The sequence below is a fragment of the Protopterus annectens genome, chromosome 1.part1, assembly GCF_019279795.1.
Source record: "Protopterus annectens isolate FY-2018-M chromosome 1.part1, PAN1.0, whole genome shotgun sequence".
In the NCBI taxonomy this organism is placed as follows: Eukaryota; Metazoa; Chordata; order Ceratodontiformes; family Protopteridae; genus Protopterus; species Protopterus annectens.
Genome location: NC_056726.1, coordinates 1,829,948,808 through 1,829,966,134, shown reverse-complemented (window position 1 = coordinate 1,829,966,134; position 17,327 = coordinate 1,829,948,808). Strand labels below are relative to the sequence as shown.

The window sequence follows — 17,327 nt, the reverse complement described above, 5'->3', positions numbered from 1 at the left end:
AAGTACAACATTTTCTAGACATAAATAATACTCCTGAAGTCTCCATTGTCTATGTTTGGGATGCCTTAAAATCATATCTATATGGACAAAGTATAAGATGGTATAATAATAAAAGGAAATCTTGGGATAAGGAATTGTTAGATATTCAAAGTAAATTAGACTCTTATAAACATAATAATAAAGAAAATATTATGGATAAGAAAGTCATTGAAGAAATAAACAAACTAAATGACAAATACAAAGAAATTTTAACTCATAAAGTTAAAATAACTCTAGAGAAATACACGTTTTGTCTTACTCAATAAGCCCCAAATACTTACATAGACTTAAAAATAAAACAAAAGGTTGAATAAACAAAACCATATCAAAGAAATCTTTTCTCTAAGGAAAAGAAAAATGTTTCTAGTCTACCAGAAATATTAGATGAATTTAGAAATCACTTTCACAATATTAACAATAATAACATTAACATGGAACCTAAAGATAAAATAAAGGAGTTTATAACCACAAACATGAATAAAAAGCTTAATAAACAACAGATTAAACTATTGGACAAAAGTATTTCATATGCAGAGGTTATTACACAAATAAATAAGCTTAAACCAAACAAAGCACCGGGTAATGATGGTATTATACCAGAGATATATAAAATCCTTTCTAAAAGTACATATTCATTAATACATAAGGTTTTTATTTTGGCCCAAACTGAGTTAATAACCCCCCCATCTTGGCAATATACATTTATTTCCAATTTTAAAACCTAATAAAGATCCAACTAGATGTACTTCATATCGGCCCATTTCATTACTTAATGTTGATTATAAAATGTTTATGAGTATTTTTGCTGATAGATTGAAGACAATCATTCCCGGCATTATAGATATAGATCAGACAGGCTTCATTGTAAATAGAAATACTTTTGATAATATAAGAAGAACTTTAACATTAATTGATTTTGCAAATAGGAAAAAGAAAGATTTAACACTTATTAGTCTTGATATAAGTTCAGCATTTGATTCAGTAATTTGGGACTATCTGTTTACCTTACTGAAGTGCACAAACTTCTCAGATGCATTTGTAAATCTAATTGAGCATTTATATAAAGGAACGTTGGCTTATATTAAGGTAGGAACATATGTTTCACAAAAAATACCCATTCTTAAAGGTACAAAACAAGGATGTCCACTTTCTCCACTATTATTCACTTTAGTAACGGAGCCTTGGGCTAATTTGATCAGAAACAGTACTGACATAGAGGGTTTTGAAATAGATGAAAATACAACATCCAAAATTCAACTTTTTGCAGATGATGTTCTAATTACATCAGCAGGATCTAATTCTTCTATGCAGTCTCTTTTTGATAAAATGATGAATTTTAAAAGTATTTCTGGTTTAATATTCAATGAAGAAAAACTAAAATACTACCTATATATACACGAAAAATATTCTCATTAGTAATTTTACTAAATATGTACCCAATTCAGGTCAGATAACTTATTTAGGTATAATACTATCTAAAGATATTAAATCTATTATATATAATAATTATAATACCTGTTTTCATAATATACAAAATCTTTTTAATACCTGGAATAATATGTTTTTTACTATGGAGGAGAGACTTACAATTATTAAAATGATAATATTCCCCAAGATTTTATACTTAATACAATCAATAATACTTCCACCTACAAAAATAATTATCAAGAAACTGAATACACTAATGTTAAATTTCCTATGGGCACCTAATAGACTTAGGATTGCATTAAAGAAACATACTAATAGCTGGTCTTAAGGGGGTATCTCTTTTCCAGATTTTAATTTATATACTATTTCTTCTATTGTAAAAGTTATTACTTTATTAATAGATCAGTCATATGTCGCAAAATGGAAAGATTATTGGGAGCTAATTAGTATGCACTTCATGAAAATTTCCTTAACACATAAAAATATGATTGTAAATAACTCCATGTTATGGTTACTAAAGGAATTTTGTACTTCACCTATTACACCTAAACATATGGTTTGTTACCCATTAAATATTATTATTAGTTATCGTAACTTTATATTCATGTACCCTAAGTATAGGGAATGGAATTTTATTATATTCCCTATAATGTATACTCAGGGTATGCTTTTGTTATCTACTTCTGAAGGAACTCATTTAGCTATAGATAATGATCTAAAGTACTGGTATCAGTTGATATCTGATAATAAAGTTAAAAATCTAGATTTCTTAAAACAAGAATTTGATCTAAGAGAAACTTGCTGGTTAGAGGTTCAGACCTTTAGACAACATCTCATTGATATAATAGATCTAATGTCTATAACAGTGAAAGAATCTATTCCAACACTGATTGATTACTTGATATTAAATTTACAACATAAAGTTTCTGATAAAGGTAAACTTTCATACATACATAAAATTATCAGACAAGAAACTTTTTACAGTGTAGATACATACTGGAATTATTTCACTTCTATTAATGGGGACCCACCAAATCAACAAGATAAACAATATATATTGGAATCTGCCTATAGAACTACGTCTTCCATTGTCTGGAGACTTTATACATGGAAATTTTACATAGATCTTTTATACACCTTTGATGATGAGTAAAATAAATAATAAAGATAATCTATGTAAGAGATGTAATGTAGAAATTAATGCTGACTGGGCTCATATGTTTTATGACTGTATAAAATTGAAAGAATACTGGAAATCAGTTAATGAATTTTTGCAGGCTCTTTTTACAGATAATTTCATTATTTCTAAATCTCTTATATTATTCAACACACCTGTACTTCAAAGTGTTAAAAAGGTTAAGCTTCCCTTGTTATGGTCTATTTTAGCAGTGGCTAGGAAAATAATAACCAGAAATTGGATTTCAGATACACCTCCTTCGTTCATTGAATTTAAAAATGTTATGAATATAGTGTGCCATATGGAAATAAACATAATTAGGTCAAGAACAACTAGAAAAACATCTTATTACATTGTATGGGATAATTTACAAAATTTGTTAAAAAATCCTAATTTCAATAGCATGGTATTTTAGTTTAATTAATTGATCTGATTGTAGTGGATGTCTTTGTAAATACTTTAGTTGTTTTGTTGAATGTTATAATCATATCTATTTTTAATTACTTGTATAAAATTGTTATGATATTTCTCTTGTATGTTAAAACAATAAACCTGTTTAAAAAAAAAAGAAAAGAAAAAAAAAAAAAAAAGATTTGGTGTCTTACTCACATGTTTGTCATTATTTCATGTCTTCAGTTATCATGAAAGTGCCAGAATGTTACTGTTGTTACGTGGAACACACCAAACATATGAGGCAGAAATCTGCACATTCTGCGTAAATCTGTACAGTTGCGGAGTATGTGTCTGTAACAAAATATCAACTTTCTGACACCAATACACACACTGTATGGCAGCATCACAGGCCACACGCCATTACATTTATATTGCAGGACACACCCACCCAGACAGTTGTATTCCTCACACAGGCCAACAGATGCTTATCCACACTAACTGGTCTATCATGTACCGTATTTGTGCGCCGGTATTTGCGCTTTCTGTCAGTGGCAGAGCTCACGTACATGTCTGGGGGACTGAACACTGTTACGGTGACACTGCATGACACCCTGAGGGACACATTACTTTTGTGTCTATTAACTTTGCACATTGAAATTCACAGGGCATACGTTGTCATTCACATTTGTCGGAGTACATGCGTGTGTCTTGTACATGTTTTCTCATTTGTCCTGATGTCTTTCTTCTCACCTGTCTACCTAGTGTCACTAGTTCTGTACATGTATTTTGGACAGGTTACCTTCATACCCCTAACCTGTACACATTATGGGTAAACGCCCTGATGTTTGACCTTGTTACATTTGTCATAGTGATGTGCTTTTCTGGTAAATTGCTGGCAAGGCATTACGGACTGTGCGGTAGATAATAGTGACTGACATTTCCATTACATGATTAGTAACACTCATAACATCCATATTCATGGGTACGCCAGTATTCTCACAACGTTCTGACTTTGTCTGGGGTATATCTAATATAGTCCCTATTTGTGTTTCATGTACTATGCCTTAGTGCAGCTGTGTTATTCTGACAGTTTGCCAGTTATGGGTACCATCTTGGTCGTACACATGTCCATCCATGATAATCACCTACATGACACTGATATAGGGCCCTACATATTGCCAAAATGGTTTCCGCAATATCCAGTGGATGGTTTGCCCCATTATTGAGAATATAGGCGTGTGCTATACCCACATCACTCCCATGGGGCGGGCTTACGAAATCCCTGCCAAACAACACCTAGGCCCATTTCTGCATACCCATGATTCCCATACCTGACAACCCTCTACAGTACCCATTACACATGTTTAATGGGTACTGAAGTGTGGAGACACTTATATGCACTCCCCACTCTCTGGATATCAGTTCGTACGTCATACATTCTATCGACACGTGTCGTCACCCTTGCACCTGATACTGTTGCATGTACAGCTATTTCGTATTTGCTGCGGTCACTTCTTTTGCGTCAATGTCGGTTGACACTACGTAAGATTCAATTTTTGGAGTCCTGCAATGGACACCTATCTGCATGTTTAAAGTGTAGAACTTGCTGGACTGTCACTTTCTGGCCAATGGTTTGGAATGCTGCGATTTATTCACCTTTCCTGCATGTCTGTTTGTCTACCCATATTAGATATAACATCACCTATTTATGTACATATGTCATATCTACGGGACATAAGTCTGTTGTGTATACATATATACATGTACAATCCTCATTTCATAACTTGCTTTGGTTTACGTCTGTGGATTATGTGTATACACATATATCTATATCCATACCATACCTTTCCACTATACAGATTGTCGATTGTCGCAGAGTGTACAGCTGCTTGCCCCTTTATCTTCGCTGTGTTTTAAATAAACCTGTGTCTATCTGGCAATGTCATGGCATTTCATTTGAGACTTACAGTGGGGATTTCTGGCAAGCAGTTCAGGTTACGACTGCATACCATTCAGAGAATCCATGCTACTGACACACCCGTTATTCTATCCACTTTCTATGTTTGTTCTGGCACATATCTGGTGTTTGTCCCTATTTGTACCAGTAGTTTGCATGGCTTTGTCCGGTTTCATATTTTACGAGGTTAACAGGTTTGAGCCATGTATAACTAACATGGGGGAAACAGCATTCATTTACTATGCTGTGAGCGGATCACACACGCACAGACGCACTTGCATTTCCTTATTGTGGGTTACGCGCAGGCATGCATGCATATCCTTATTGTGGGTTACATATGTTTACTAAGTCTTTGTGCTTACGTGGGCTTTATTACTTGTGACAGTACCAGTAATTATCTGTAATACGGTTAACGGACGTTTGCGAAACACACGTTCACCTTTACATATTTAACTGTCTGTACAGCAAAGACGCATTCATTACACTTTCACATTATATGTGCTGTAGTCGTTGTTCAACCGGGACTGCATTCACGTTGGCCGGATGCTGTAACCACTATATGTTTGGTGTTCTGACTCATTTATATGCATACCCATAGTACATAGCTACATTAACATATGCCTCACCGCTTCACTTACGTCACAGGCATCCATTCTCCTGCTGGGTAAAATGCGGTACTACATGTTACACATTCCCTATTCCCTACTGCTCTGGACCCACGCTGCATATTTCATCACTGCAGGGATATTCAGAACCAAAGGCTTATAGTCCTGACACATACAGGTCTTTAATTGTCAGGGTGTTCATGTGGTGATCTGGGTTTAGGCTTGTCCGCCTGGTGAACGGAACTGCCCTGACCATGTTCAAATGTCAGACAAAGCACATGGACAGGGTTTGTCCATTTTAAACATTTAATCTGTGTTTACAGACACAGGTGTTTGGGCACCTGTCAGCAGCTTATGATGTTGGCAATACATAATATGGGTGGGGGCGGTTACGATACATAATCCACGGTGAGTGGTGTTCCCATTCACATTTGACTATTTCCTGTATTCATGCTTACGAGGGTTATTATTTTGCACATGACTTAATTATGAATTAACTACGGGTATGCAGTAGTACAGTCAACATATGTGATGGCTTGTTACAGTATATATGTACGGACCTCTGTAATACTGGGGACTACCCCACGTCCTTCACAACATTTCCTGCTTATGTACATACTATTATTCCATGAACTTTCGAAGCTTGTGAGAGCAGTAATTACATCTGTCCCTATTTGTCCACCCATCCTTTTAGGCTTTGTCCAGGTTTTGTTGCTGTAATAGGTTGAGAGGTGGTGTCGGTATGTGATTGAGTTGAATATATACTGTCGATAATTCAGTGGGGGTAGGGTTACCACTTGTTCCTCTTTGCAAGGGGAGGTCCCACTTTGGACAGTTGTGTCCTGCAACGACACCTAAGACATGGCAAATGTGCTGTAATTTTAAGACAATAATATATTTCTTCATTTCTGTACTAGTTGCATGATACAGGTATTTTGTATCTGGTACACATAACTATTATTTGGGATAGCATAAGCTATTCAAATGCTATGGCATTAGCTTTTATCTTGGCATACGCGTGTAATTCTGTACTTTGCACAGGCCATGGGTATGTTTTATCCTGCAAATTCTCACATTTCTACAAGGGATGTCCCACCTAGGCCATCTGAACAGGTGGCAACCCTAGTGGGGTGACCTGCATGGTGGACAGCTGTTCCATCCTGCGTAGTATGAATTGCATGTCTGTGTAGAAACTGAACAGTACCGTGACTACACATACATGTTTTGTCCAGATGTGTACAGTAATGGACACCGTGGCGTGTAAACAGCTCTGAGGTTTCAACAGGTTACTTATCCCACGCAGGATGTACACACATTTTGCCGTAACATTAACGCACGGGCATTTGAATTTACATACCTGTGATGGGATGTTTACAAACGTGGGATACATATTTGCAATCCGGACACTGCCTAGGACGATACTTCCTACTACATATGGGGAATACCCGCTATGTGTAGGTGTATGGATGCGCAAGGCTGGTAGCTGGATTTGGTGGACATTCGGACATGGGTGTGGGTTATGTGCTATACAGGGGTTGTTGCGTATTGCATTTGCATGCATGGGTTTTACTTTTGGATATCCCGGTTCCGCATATAGCATCCTATGTGTATGTGACGGTTACGTTCCTGTTCATGTGTATAGCACATTTTAATATACATATGTTTGTGTGTGTTTGGTATACAATATGGACTGTCAGGTTTCTTTACGGTTGTTATATAGCCACAACTGCTCTGCTGTGTACTATCACTACCACTGTGGGACTGCTGGTGACCATACCCATGGGGCTAGACGTGTGTATTGGTGGCACGCTGACATGATGCGCTTCACTTCCACTGGGTATAACTTCTGACAGTGCAGTACATTACGGACACACGATTTTAAATGTCATTTGTTCCATGGACGGAAACTCATATTATGTTGCGTGCATTTCTGTTTGGTTCTCCATTTTGTGTGGCCGGGAACTGTCTTGCATGCTTTGCATATGTTTCATTATCCACGGACACTGATAGGTGTGATTACTATTGCAGGCAGGCTATAATATTCAGCAGTTTAGGTTGCTCATCGCCAGCTGACATTGACACGCCTCCGGGCGCAGCTTAGTAATGCCCCATGCACTCGCGCATGAGTCCTATGCACGTGGATGTGGTAGTGGCGCACCTTCATTAATATGCCTATGGTGCTACTACACCATTTATACGCTGCACGGCCGGTGCAGGCCTTACACCGGCCTTGCGCCGAGCTTCATGAATCCGGGGGTCTGGTTTTATTCTAATGACTAACTACTTTTTGTTTAAGTGGATAAGTGCTTTCTATGAGTACATTTGAGGCTTATATCTTAGCTGTGAAGTTTCCAGTTATTTTATGTTACTGGTGTAGAACTAATGAAATCGACTTCTGTGCAACAATGGCAAATACACTGCAAAATTATGTACAACAGAGTCAGTACTGATTAAATACATTTTTTCTGATTTATATGATTTTGTTGTGTATGGTTGTGTATGGTTTCAAAGCATTGAGTAGGTTTTATTTTTAGAAGGCTTGTTGTAAAAATTTAATTTAGTTGTCTGCCAAGCTATGCTGAACTATAAACATATAGGTGTAAACCGGGTGTTTATATACAGGAGTGAAGGGAAATAGGATATTTGAGGGAAGAGAAAGTAAGGCTTATAATAAGAGGGTAAGGTTTCTTTTTTTGTTACCTTTCCTCCACCATCCACTGACCTTCAGCTCTCTTCTTTGGTCACCTAATGGCCCCATTTGTTCCCCTTCAGCCACTAGGGGTGAGAGTTTGATTAGCTGGGGAAAACATCATCCTTGTGGAGTGGTGGATTAAACCTTAACCCACCTGCTGGTTCCAGACAAGCTTGGGTTCTAACCTGAGAGGTTAACATCCCCACTTCCATGGTGATATGCCTATCTTGGGGCTGCATCCTCCAGAGGTGTGCAGTAAGACACTGTGAAGCCATACTTCAACCACTATGGAAGCACATCACTTCTGCTGCAGTCCCACCCCATTTGACCTTGCATACACTCTGCTGTGCTGTCTGGTATACACTGCAAAATGGCAGCCACACTCCTCCCTGGCAAGCAACACTCATCCTGCTCTCTGAGTGAAGTGAATGGGCACAACCTCTTCATCCCACTCCCTCTCCTCATCAGATCCTCAAGTGCCATGACTGTTAATGGAACCCCAGTTGCCTGTGTTACAGGCAGTGATCCTTCTGTCTGTGCCACAGAGCTGACAATGCTGAACACATTGGAGAACACACAGTGGAGTATATAGGAAATGACGTGTAGGTTGCTGGGAAAAGAGATACAGTGGAAGAGCAAAGCAGTAGTGAGGCTATGTGGAGTTGGGCCAAATATCAGTAAACGATTTTTTCCATTTTTTTTAGAAACATAACTATTCTCACTATGTATGAGGTCAATGACATACAATGATTCCACATATAATTAAGTTGTGGAATAAGGCAAAGAATTAGGCCAGAAAATCCTAAGTAAGTTAACAGAGTATGGAATAGCTATTTAAGTTTAGCTTTCTTACAGGCTAATGGGGATTAGAGAAAGGGACTTTGTTAGAATGACTTCTCTCCATACTTCTCAATCTCTTAGAGCAAGAAATCTGAACAAAGCTACAAATAATCGAAGTACAAAGGCCCAAAAATAGGGACACTTTTAAAATATTGCTCTTACAAATTTAGAAGGATGATAGACAAACAGGGAGTTTTGCATTAGCATGAATTTTCGGAAGGATTTAAAGTCTGAAACTCAGATGTCTGCTATTATTTTCTGACTTCAGCCCTCTGATTTGCCACTGATTTGTCAGAAAACCACAATTTTATGAGAAATAGATAAAAATATGAGGTAAAAATCTGGACAGTTGAGAGGTATGCCTCTCTCCAGCAATTTTGTGTATAGTGCTAGCAGAAGGGAGTATTTTCCCTGACAGCTGTTGTAAATCAGCACTGGATCCAGGTAAGTTTGAATGTTCAGGGAGGGAGCAGTCCAACTGAGAATATTATTTATTTTGTCCCCATGTGTAAGAGAAGAAGCTTTTTTTAAAGTATGGTACTGCTTCACCACAGGAGTAAGTGTCCACAGGTTAGTGTACTGCACAGTGTCTGCCTAAGAAATAAATATTCTCCATAAGACTTAGAGCTGGAGGTAACTATAAATTAGAATTTGAAATATAATGAACACTATATTCCTAACACATATACATCACATATACATCAGCAGTTTTATTTCTTAAAGAATAAGCTTCTCAATATTTCTTATGCTATTTTACGAAATATATTAAATAATTTAGATATTATAATTTATACATTGTATATTTGTTTTTAATATTTTATGTTTTGGATAGCTTTAATGAATTATCTGTAGATAATTTGTTAGTCATGTGACAACTGCTAAGAATGCCAATAGTTGTAGGCATGGTATTTAAATGTTATGTTTAGAATGTATTATTTCAGATTCTGAGGAAGTTCTACAAATGAAAGTATTAATAAATGATTTCTGTGTAATTGTGAGACTGGGCTGTTTGTTTCCAAATTGCTCCTTTGTGTGGTTAATTGGTATATGTGGCTGTCAAGTTTTGCTGCATTTGTGACAGTTTGAGGATTGGAAAAGTACGGCCTTTTATAAGTTTTTGAAAGCCATAAACACTAAGAATGTTCTTCTTGTGAGTTCTACACTTATTTATGTAAGCATTACTCATCTGAGGAGTGTGTAATTGTATCTCTCAAAAATAATAGCAGAGATGAAGGAATTAAGTCATGAAAATCAGCTGAAATAATTTTCCTTATTTTTGTTGTTTTAAAGGGTATTGGGGGAAGGATGTGGGTTTAGTATCTAATCCCTCTTCACGTCCTTTTTCATTTCAATTGTTACTGATAGTAATTTTGCAAATATATCAATTATTTATTCGTTTACTTGTTACAGTACTGTTTATATGTCTGGGTAACAATTTTATGCACTGTATGTCATGTTATGCTAGATATTCTTCTGTTTTATCTGTAACAAACATATGCATGCCTTCTTTGCTGATGTTCTTTAAATGTGGAGTCTGCACTTTCTCTCTGTGTTCATCTGGCTTTTCATTGTTTCTGCACTGGTTTTCACCCTCATCTCAAGGACATGCAGTAGATGAAATGGTGATCCACCAAACCACCCTTAGAGTGTCCACGTATATTTGTCCTGTGATTGGCTGCTCTGTCTGGGACTAATACTCTGCCAGAAGCTTATTAAGTGCAAAGAAAGGCTCTGGCCACGTCTCCCCTCTGAAGTGGTTTGAAGGGGTAATTGCAGAATGAGTGAAGGCTTTAGCTGAATGCATAGCCTGGAATGAACACTGGACAAACAGAAGGTATGGTAATACAATAGTGTAAAGAGGAATTGGCGTTATGACCTAGCACATGCCAGTGCTGTGGAACAAAATGCCTTTATAAATAAGTCAAAGTATAAGTATGAGTAGTTTTAAAAAAACAACTAGATAAGAGATCAAAGGAGATAAACATATAAACAATGTGCAGTGGATTTCAGGTTTGACCCTAGGTACTAAGGCTGAGCTTTCATTGTGACTGTATTAGTATTATACATTATTATTATTTTTATTAATATAATAATGTATATTGGGTAGGAAGTTGGCATAGTGGTTAAGGTGTTTACTTTACAGAGTCAAGGTGAAGGGTTTGATTCTCATGTGAGGTAATTGGCTAGGCTTAAAATGGTAAAGCTCCAACAATTCATGCAAGTAAGGCCAGTTACACAGCAAAAAGACCAATTAATATACACCAACACAGCAGCCAGCACTCCTCACATTATGGTGATGAAAGCTTATTAAGCCGAGTCCATTATGCTATTATGGCAGAATAAAGTTATGCTTACTTAGTAAGGAATTGTGCTATTTATTAACTATCTATTCACCGTAGTGTGAGGAGTGCTGGCTTTTGTGTTGGTGGATATTAACTAAGCTTAAATGGCCCACAAGGGCAGTTAGCCTAGTACTACTCTATGAACCTATGAACCTTTAAAAAGTTTCAGTATCAAACTGCATTCAGATATATGACAATAGCTAGAGCATTTAAATAGTAAAATTTTAAGGGAAAATGTTGAAACATATTGGCATCACAAGTGCTTCTGTAGCCTGAAACCCGATCTTAACAAATGTTAAGCACCCCCTGCTTCAGTTAAGATCAAATATTGAGTTAGACAGTTAAATCTGCCAGTTCTGCACAGCAAATGTCAGTGGTTGAATAAAAACAGATTTGTTTCTGCCTGTTGTGTCTGCTAGTGATATGTCCCTGACTTTTTATAATATAGCAGAATCTCTTGCACTGTCTTTCTGACACCAGTTACTAAGTGCTTTACGGCTTTAAAAGCCAGCCAAGAACTTAATATTTTTTCTTGCAACTTGTAGCAGACAGAGCAGATAGAGCTCTAAGTACTACAAAGAATTATGATTGGGTCTCTGATCATAGCCCATTATAATGTATTATTGACATGAATGCCAAGATTCACTGAGTGGTCAATTTCTTGGCATTTATTTTGAGAATACTTAGTAAGAATGTTATGGTCGGCAACCCAGTCGTAATGCACTATTTGATATGAACACCAGATTTCATAAGTTATCGAGTATAAGTTTAATACTTTTTGTGGAACTTCCTGGAGATACTTGAGTTTGAGAAGGATATGATAATAAAATAATCTGCTTATGTACTGTGACAAGCAAAATGTGTATATTGTGATATATTATTAGTGAGGTTCAAAACAAAGTCAGGAAGCCATTTTTAACATTACTGTATGCAAGTCTGAGAGATGTTTGGCTTGAAAGGATGGACGCAAGTTTACAGTTGGAAGTGATGTTGCTGATAAACACATGAACAAATAGAGGACTCAGGGCTGACCCTCTGAAGGATACTTCAGTAAATGTGACTACACTAAACAAAAGAGATTCCCACTGATAGCTTGAATTCTGTCTCACATGTAGCTTTGGTACCATAATAAGGAGGAAGACGGCAAGAATAGTCAGATGATCTACAGCAGTGAAAGGTTATCAAAGGTTAAAAGGATAAGCCTGTAGTAACATTTTCTGAGCTAAGATTCAAAAGAAGAGTCTCAGTTTTAGTAGGGCAGTGCTGCTACCATGATTAGTTCAGAATCCAAACAGCTTGCTGTTCTGCCCATGAGTTATGGGCAGAGGAGCATGATGTGTTTGTAAGGGAATCTAGAATGTAGGGGCTTGGAACACACAAGTTATTAGTAGAAACATGGACAGGTGCTAGAACAGGAAATTGCCGAGCAATAACATACAGATAAGCATTATCTTCCAAATCAAGGTTAATATGAGGACAATCACTTGGCACAGTCTGTAAATCTAAGGGAATACCTGAACATGTGGGATTACATATTGATGGCATATGCTGGAACATGTTGTTAATGTCTGGATGGGGAACAATTGAGCTGGGAATGTGAATAGAGATGCATGTTGGAGTTTGTGTAAAGAGATGAAAATGGAAGGCTAGATAGCGTGAAGGAGCAAGGAAAATGAAAGAAAAAAAGATATGGGCTGAGAAAGATACTGCATGGTAAGGTTAAAAGAAGATGGAAACAATGTGTTATGGTATGTGGAAAAATGATCAATAAGTAGAGATTTTAATGTAGAAAATTGCAAAGAAAACATTAAGGGTAAATAGGTGATCACATAAGGTAGGGAAAAGAGGCAGAGAGACAGCAAGGAAGGGACACTGAGAGAGGGAAATGTTGCACTGTGCAGATGAGAGATGACAGTAAACCAATGACAGCAGGATATGGACTGTAGACAGTTAAGGTAATGTCACAATGTGAAAACTGGAGGACAAGGCAGAAGGTCAGAGGAACAGGAGAAAGCATGATTCACTTTCTGAACTAGACACTGAAGAGCCAGTGGGAGTAAAACCCATGACAAATAAAACCACATCCAACCCTGGGAGACAGGATAACTAAGGAAGGAGGGTAGAATGATTCACGTATGTAGCAGCGAAGCTGCACTGCAGGAGTAGCTTTTAATTTCTGGCTGAAGGTCTTCACAGTGCTAGCAGGCGGATCAAGTTAAGGATCTGCAAAGTCCTACTTGGCTGGAGTGGAATAACTTTCTTCTTACCTACAGTGACTACTAAAGATATGACATAAAATGTTGCAGAACCATGCATTGTGATATAGATAAGAATACTAGTTCCAGCTTGTATGAGCGGTAAAATATTCATATGTCTGTAAGAGAATGAATTTTGTGTATGTATATATAAGACATAGGATGCAATGCATATTAAATGTGCAGGCTAGAGGACGCTAAGCATATGGACAGTATTTAATGCTCTATATGAAATAAGAACTCATTTCATAAAAGTTTAGTTCAGTATCGCTACATGCTTCCCTTCATCACGTTTCCTCATCGGTTTGATTGCTACTTATTATTTCCACACACTGGCTATTATTAATGTGTTGTTGAGGTCACACTGCTAACAGAAGGTGAAAAATATTTTCTTTTTACTTACATGTTTTATGTTCCTTCTGCAAACTGAAGCAACTCCTGAGTTTCAGTGATAAAGTAAGAGGGTATAAGGGATAAGAGGACTTACCACTCCACTAAAACACTTGTTATACTCTGTAGGCAGTTTGCCTGTTTGAAACAATATTGCATTTCTTTTGATTATGTCCTTTTTGCCCCTCATGCCTGCTAGCCTTTAAGTATTCTTCCCTAAGCTAACCATTCAGTCTCCTCTTCAATGCCACCTGACAGGCACCCTTAATGGGATCCCCCTCCACAGAGGAAACATGCCTTAACTGCACTATACTATGTATCAGGTGGGTGACAGGGGCCACAGCATCTTCTGAATGTTTGTCATTAAGGAGGTCATGAAAGGTGCTTGTTGTCTTTCATTCCCTCTCTATCTCAATAACATCCAGTCCACTGACCTATTCCATTACCCCAGCACAGTAGGGTCTGGTTTCAGGTCCCCCCAGACTGGGGCTTTTTGTGTTTAAGGATGGACAATAATTGCTTTCAGAGTGAATAACTACACATTCACACTGTGGCTATCAGAAGATAATAAAAGACAATCCTACTTTTCTGGCTAGTAGTGGGATAGATTTTTTGATAGCTCTTATTCTACCTCTGCTAACCAGCTGACCAGCTTCATGCTGTATGAACAGTGTGACACTTATTCTGTGGGGTTGTGTATGAGCAGAAATGCATATGCACCTTCCAAGGGCAGTGATTGCAGAGCTGACGAGGATGCCATGAGGAGCCTTGGAGTTATGGCACACTCTGCGGCAATAGTATGATTGCTGCACCAACTTCCAGGATTTCCTCACCAGACCCATTTTGGTCTGGGGGAGACTAAGATGGGTCCAGTAGACCCAGTGAATGAGGAGATGAGCTTGTAACAGCTGAAGATCAGCTGCAGGGAAGGAAAAAGAAAAGGATTATTGTTCTCTTTTGCAGGTTGGCATTTTGCTCATACAGTTATTCCAATATATGCTACCATCTTCCAAATGACTAGGTTCAATATGGTCCTTTTTTAAAATGCCCTATATAAAAACAAGCATTTTTACATCCGTGCGACAATTACTTTAAGATCCTAATTAGGTACTTCCATAATCTGAAAGGACGTGTGTCTTGTTTTTTTTATTTTTTTTCATCACACTTACTGATCTGCTTGAGGTATGTTGCTTTCTGAAGTCAGCAGTTTCTGGTCATCATCTTTGCTGAACAAAGATGACACAGTCCGCCAGCCCTTTGCACCAGCTCCCTGCATCTAGAACAAAAGAAAATGAAGTGAGTTTTGTAACTGTACAATAGTAGAATATATATATATATATATATATATATATATATATATATATATAAAAAATATATATATATTTATATATATTTTTTTATTGTTATTTACAGTTTTATTGCTTAAATGTGGTGAATTGCTCAACTTATTAAAATAGTGCTCTCATAATTAAAAGTATTTCTTCTCATGAATTAGATAGGAAAATCAAGCATTTAATATGATAATTTTACTGTATTCTGCAAAACAGTTAAGTACAGTAAAAGCAACACATCCGAATAAAAAATTTTGTCTTGTCTAGGAACACTGTGTACATTTAGGTATACTAATCAACAATGTATTTGCATATATTGTTAAAGAATGGAAAAAAGAAAAACAAGACGAATGTGAAACAAATGATGTTTTGAGAACAAATTAACTTATAGTTGAGACTGCTACATGAGAGGAAATTTGATTCACATTACTGAACAGGAAGATATACTTTATGAGGGTTAGAATATACAGGACACACATGTTTATAGATCAGAGTGGACAGCTGATTGTGGATCAAGATGTAATAATTGAACTTCTAGAACTTTCTTATAGGTTCATAGGTTCATAGAAGGTTTCTAGGCTAATGGCCCTAGAGCTCTTACAAGCCTAGCCATATTTATCCCAAGTTGCCCCAGTTGTCGATGGTTAGGTGAGTAACGTTTGCAGGGGTAAGGGCCTATGGTAGCTAATAACAACTTTCTCTGTTCAGGAAGGACATGGACACCACCCCAGGAGTGAATCTGCAGTCATACATCTATTGATCTAGTTGCGTTTAAAGAGAGTCAGGGAGGGGCTCTGTTTTACGTGAATTAGAAACTTGTTACAGAGAAGTGGCAGTGTCTGGGAGATGTATCCATCTCTCCAGCATGACCTTTCCATGACTAGGTGTGGAAAAATACTGAAGTTCAACATATTTTGTATTCTGTATATAAAGGGTTAAGCAGAAAAATGTTCACTGCGTGCAAACTGAAATGTTCTGGAAAATGTTGATCACTGAGGAATGCATAAGTTAATCTTAAACTGCTGATAAGAAAGTTAATGTTGCAAGAATAACTGTGGTACTAGCTGGTAAAAACAAGTAATCAAACTATCACTTTCTGATGAATGTTCTGTGTGCTACGTGTGTGTACGTGCAGAAGGGTCTATAAAAGCAGAACTCAAAGTACAAGTAGCCAGACTGCTGGCATACTACTATCATGTAGCAGGTCTCCATGCATGTAAAATAAAGCTGTTTTACTTGCTTACAAGAACTTGGTGTGATTCTTCCAGAATATGTTAGAAGAGTAAAATCTTTCGACACTAGGTTAAGATCCCTGGAGTGAGTGACCCTTCTATAGTTTGATTTACAATATGTAGCATTTCCATCAAGGCCAGGTCAGAGACTGACATGTATGCCAGGCACAGGTCACCCCTCAGCAACCTGTAGGAGACAGAATACAGCAACAGGACTTTCAGTCTTTCTGCACAATACTTGCTTTCTGTATCCTGTAATTTCTTGGTGAGAAACCTTTGTGGTCTCTCCATTTGTTGCAGGTGTCTTGTGGGGTACATGCAAAAGGGAGCATTGTACTCAATTAATAGTCTGACGAGGGCCAAGTATAATGGGATTATAATATCATTTAGATCTAGATATGATGCCTTTACTTATAAGATGAGCCAAATAGAAGAATTTCCTTATTACTGTCAATACATAGTGGTCAAAGCTCAGGCTGCTAACCTGAGTACCCAGATCATGTACCAATGGGTTGACACTTAGAGGTCTGCTGTATATAATGTAATTAGCAGGGATGTAAGATCACCCAAAGGGAATAATAATGCATTTTTTTTGCATTTAGCTTTAATCTGTGGCTTTGGCACCAATCATTTGTCTGTGTTAACC

General features: G+C 37.2%; 1 protein-coding gene across 1 annotated transcript in view; it reads right to left on the bottom strand.

Annotated features, from left to right (window-relative positions):
* The window catches only part of CCHR1.PART1H1orf232 (chromosome chr1.part1 C1orf232 homolog), a 334,534-nt gene that overhangs the window by 70,685 nt on the left and 246,522 nt on the right, over positions 1–17,327 (bottom strand). Inside the window, exon 3 of the mRNA XM_044086698.1 lies at positions 15,288–15,394. Within this exon, the coding sequence (XP_043942633.1) occupies positions 15,288–15,394 (107 nt within the window). The remainder of the gene's footprint in view (positions 1–15,287; positions 15,395–17,327) is intronic.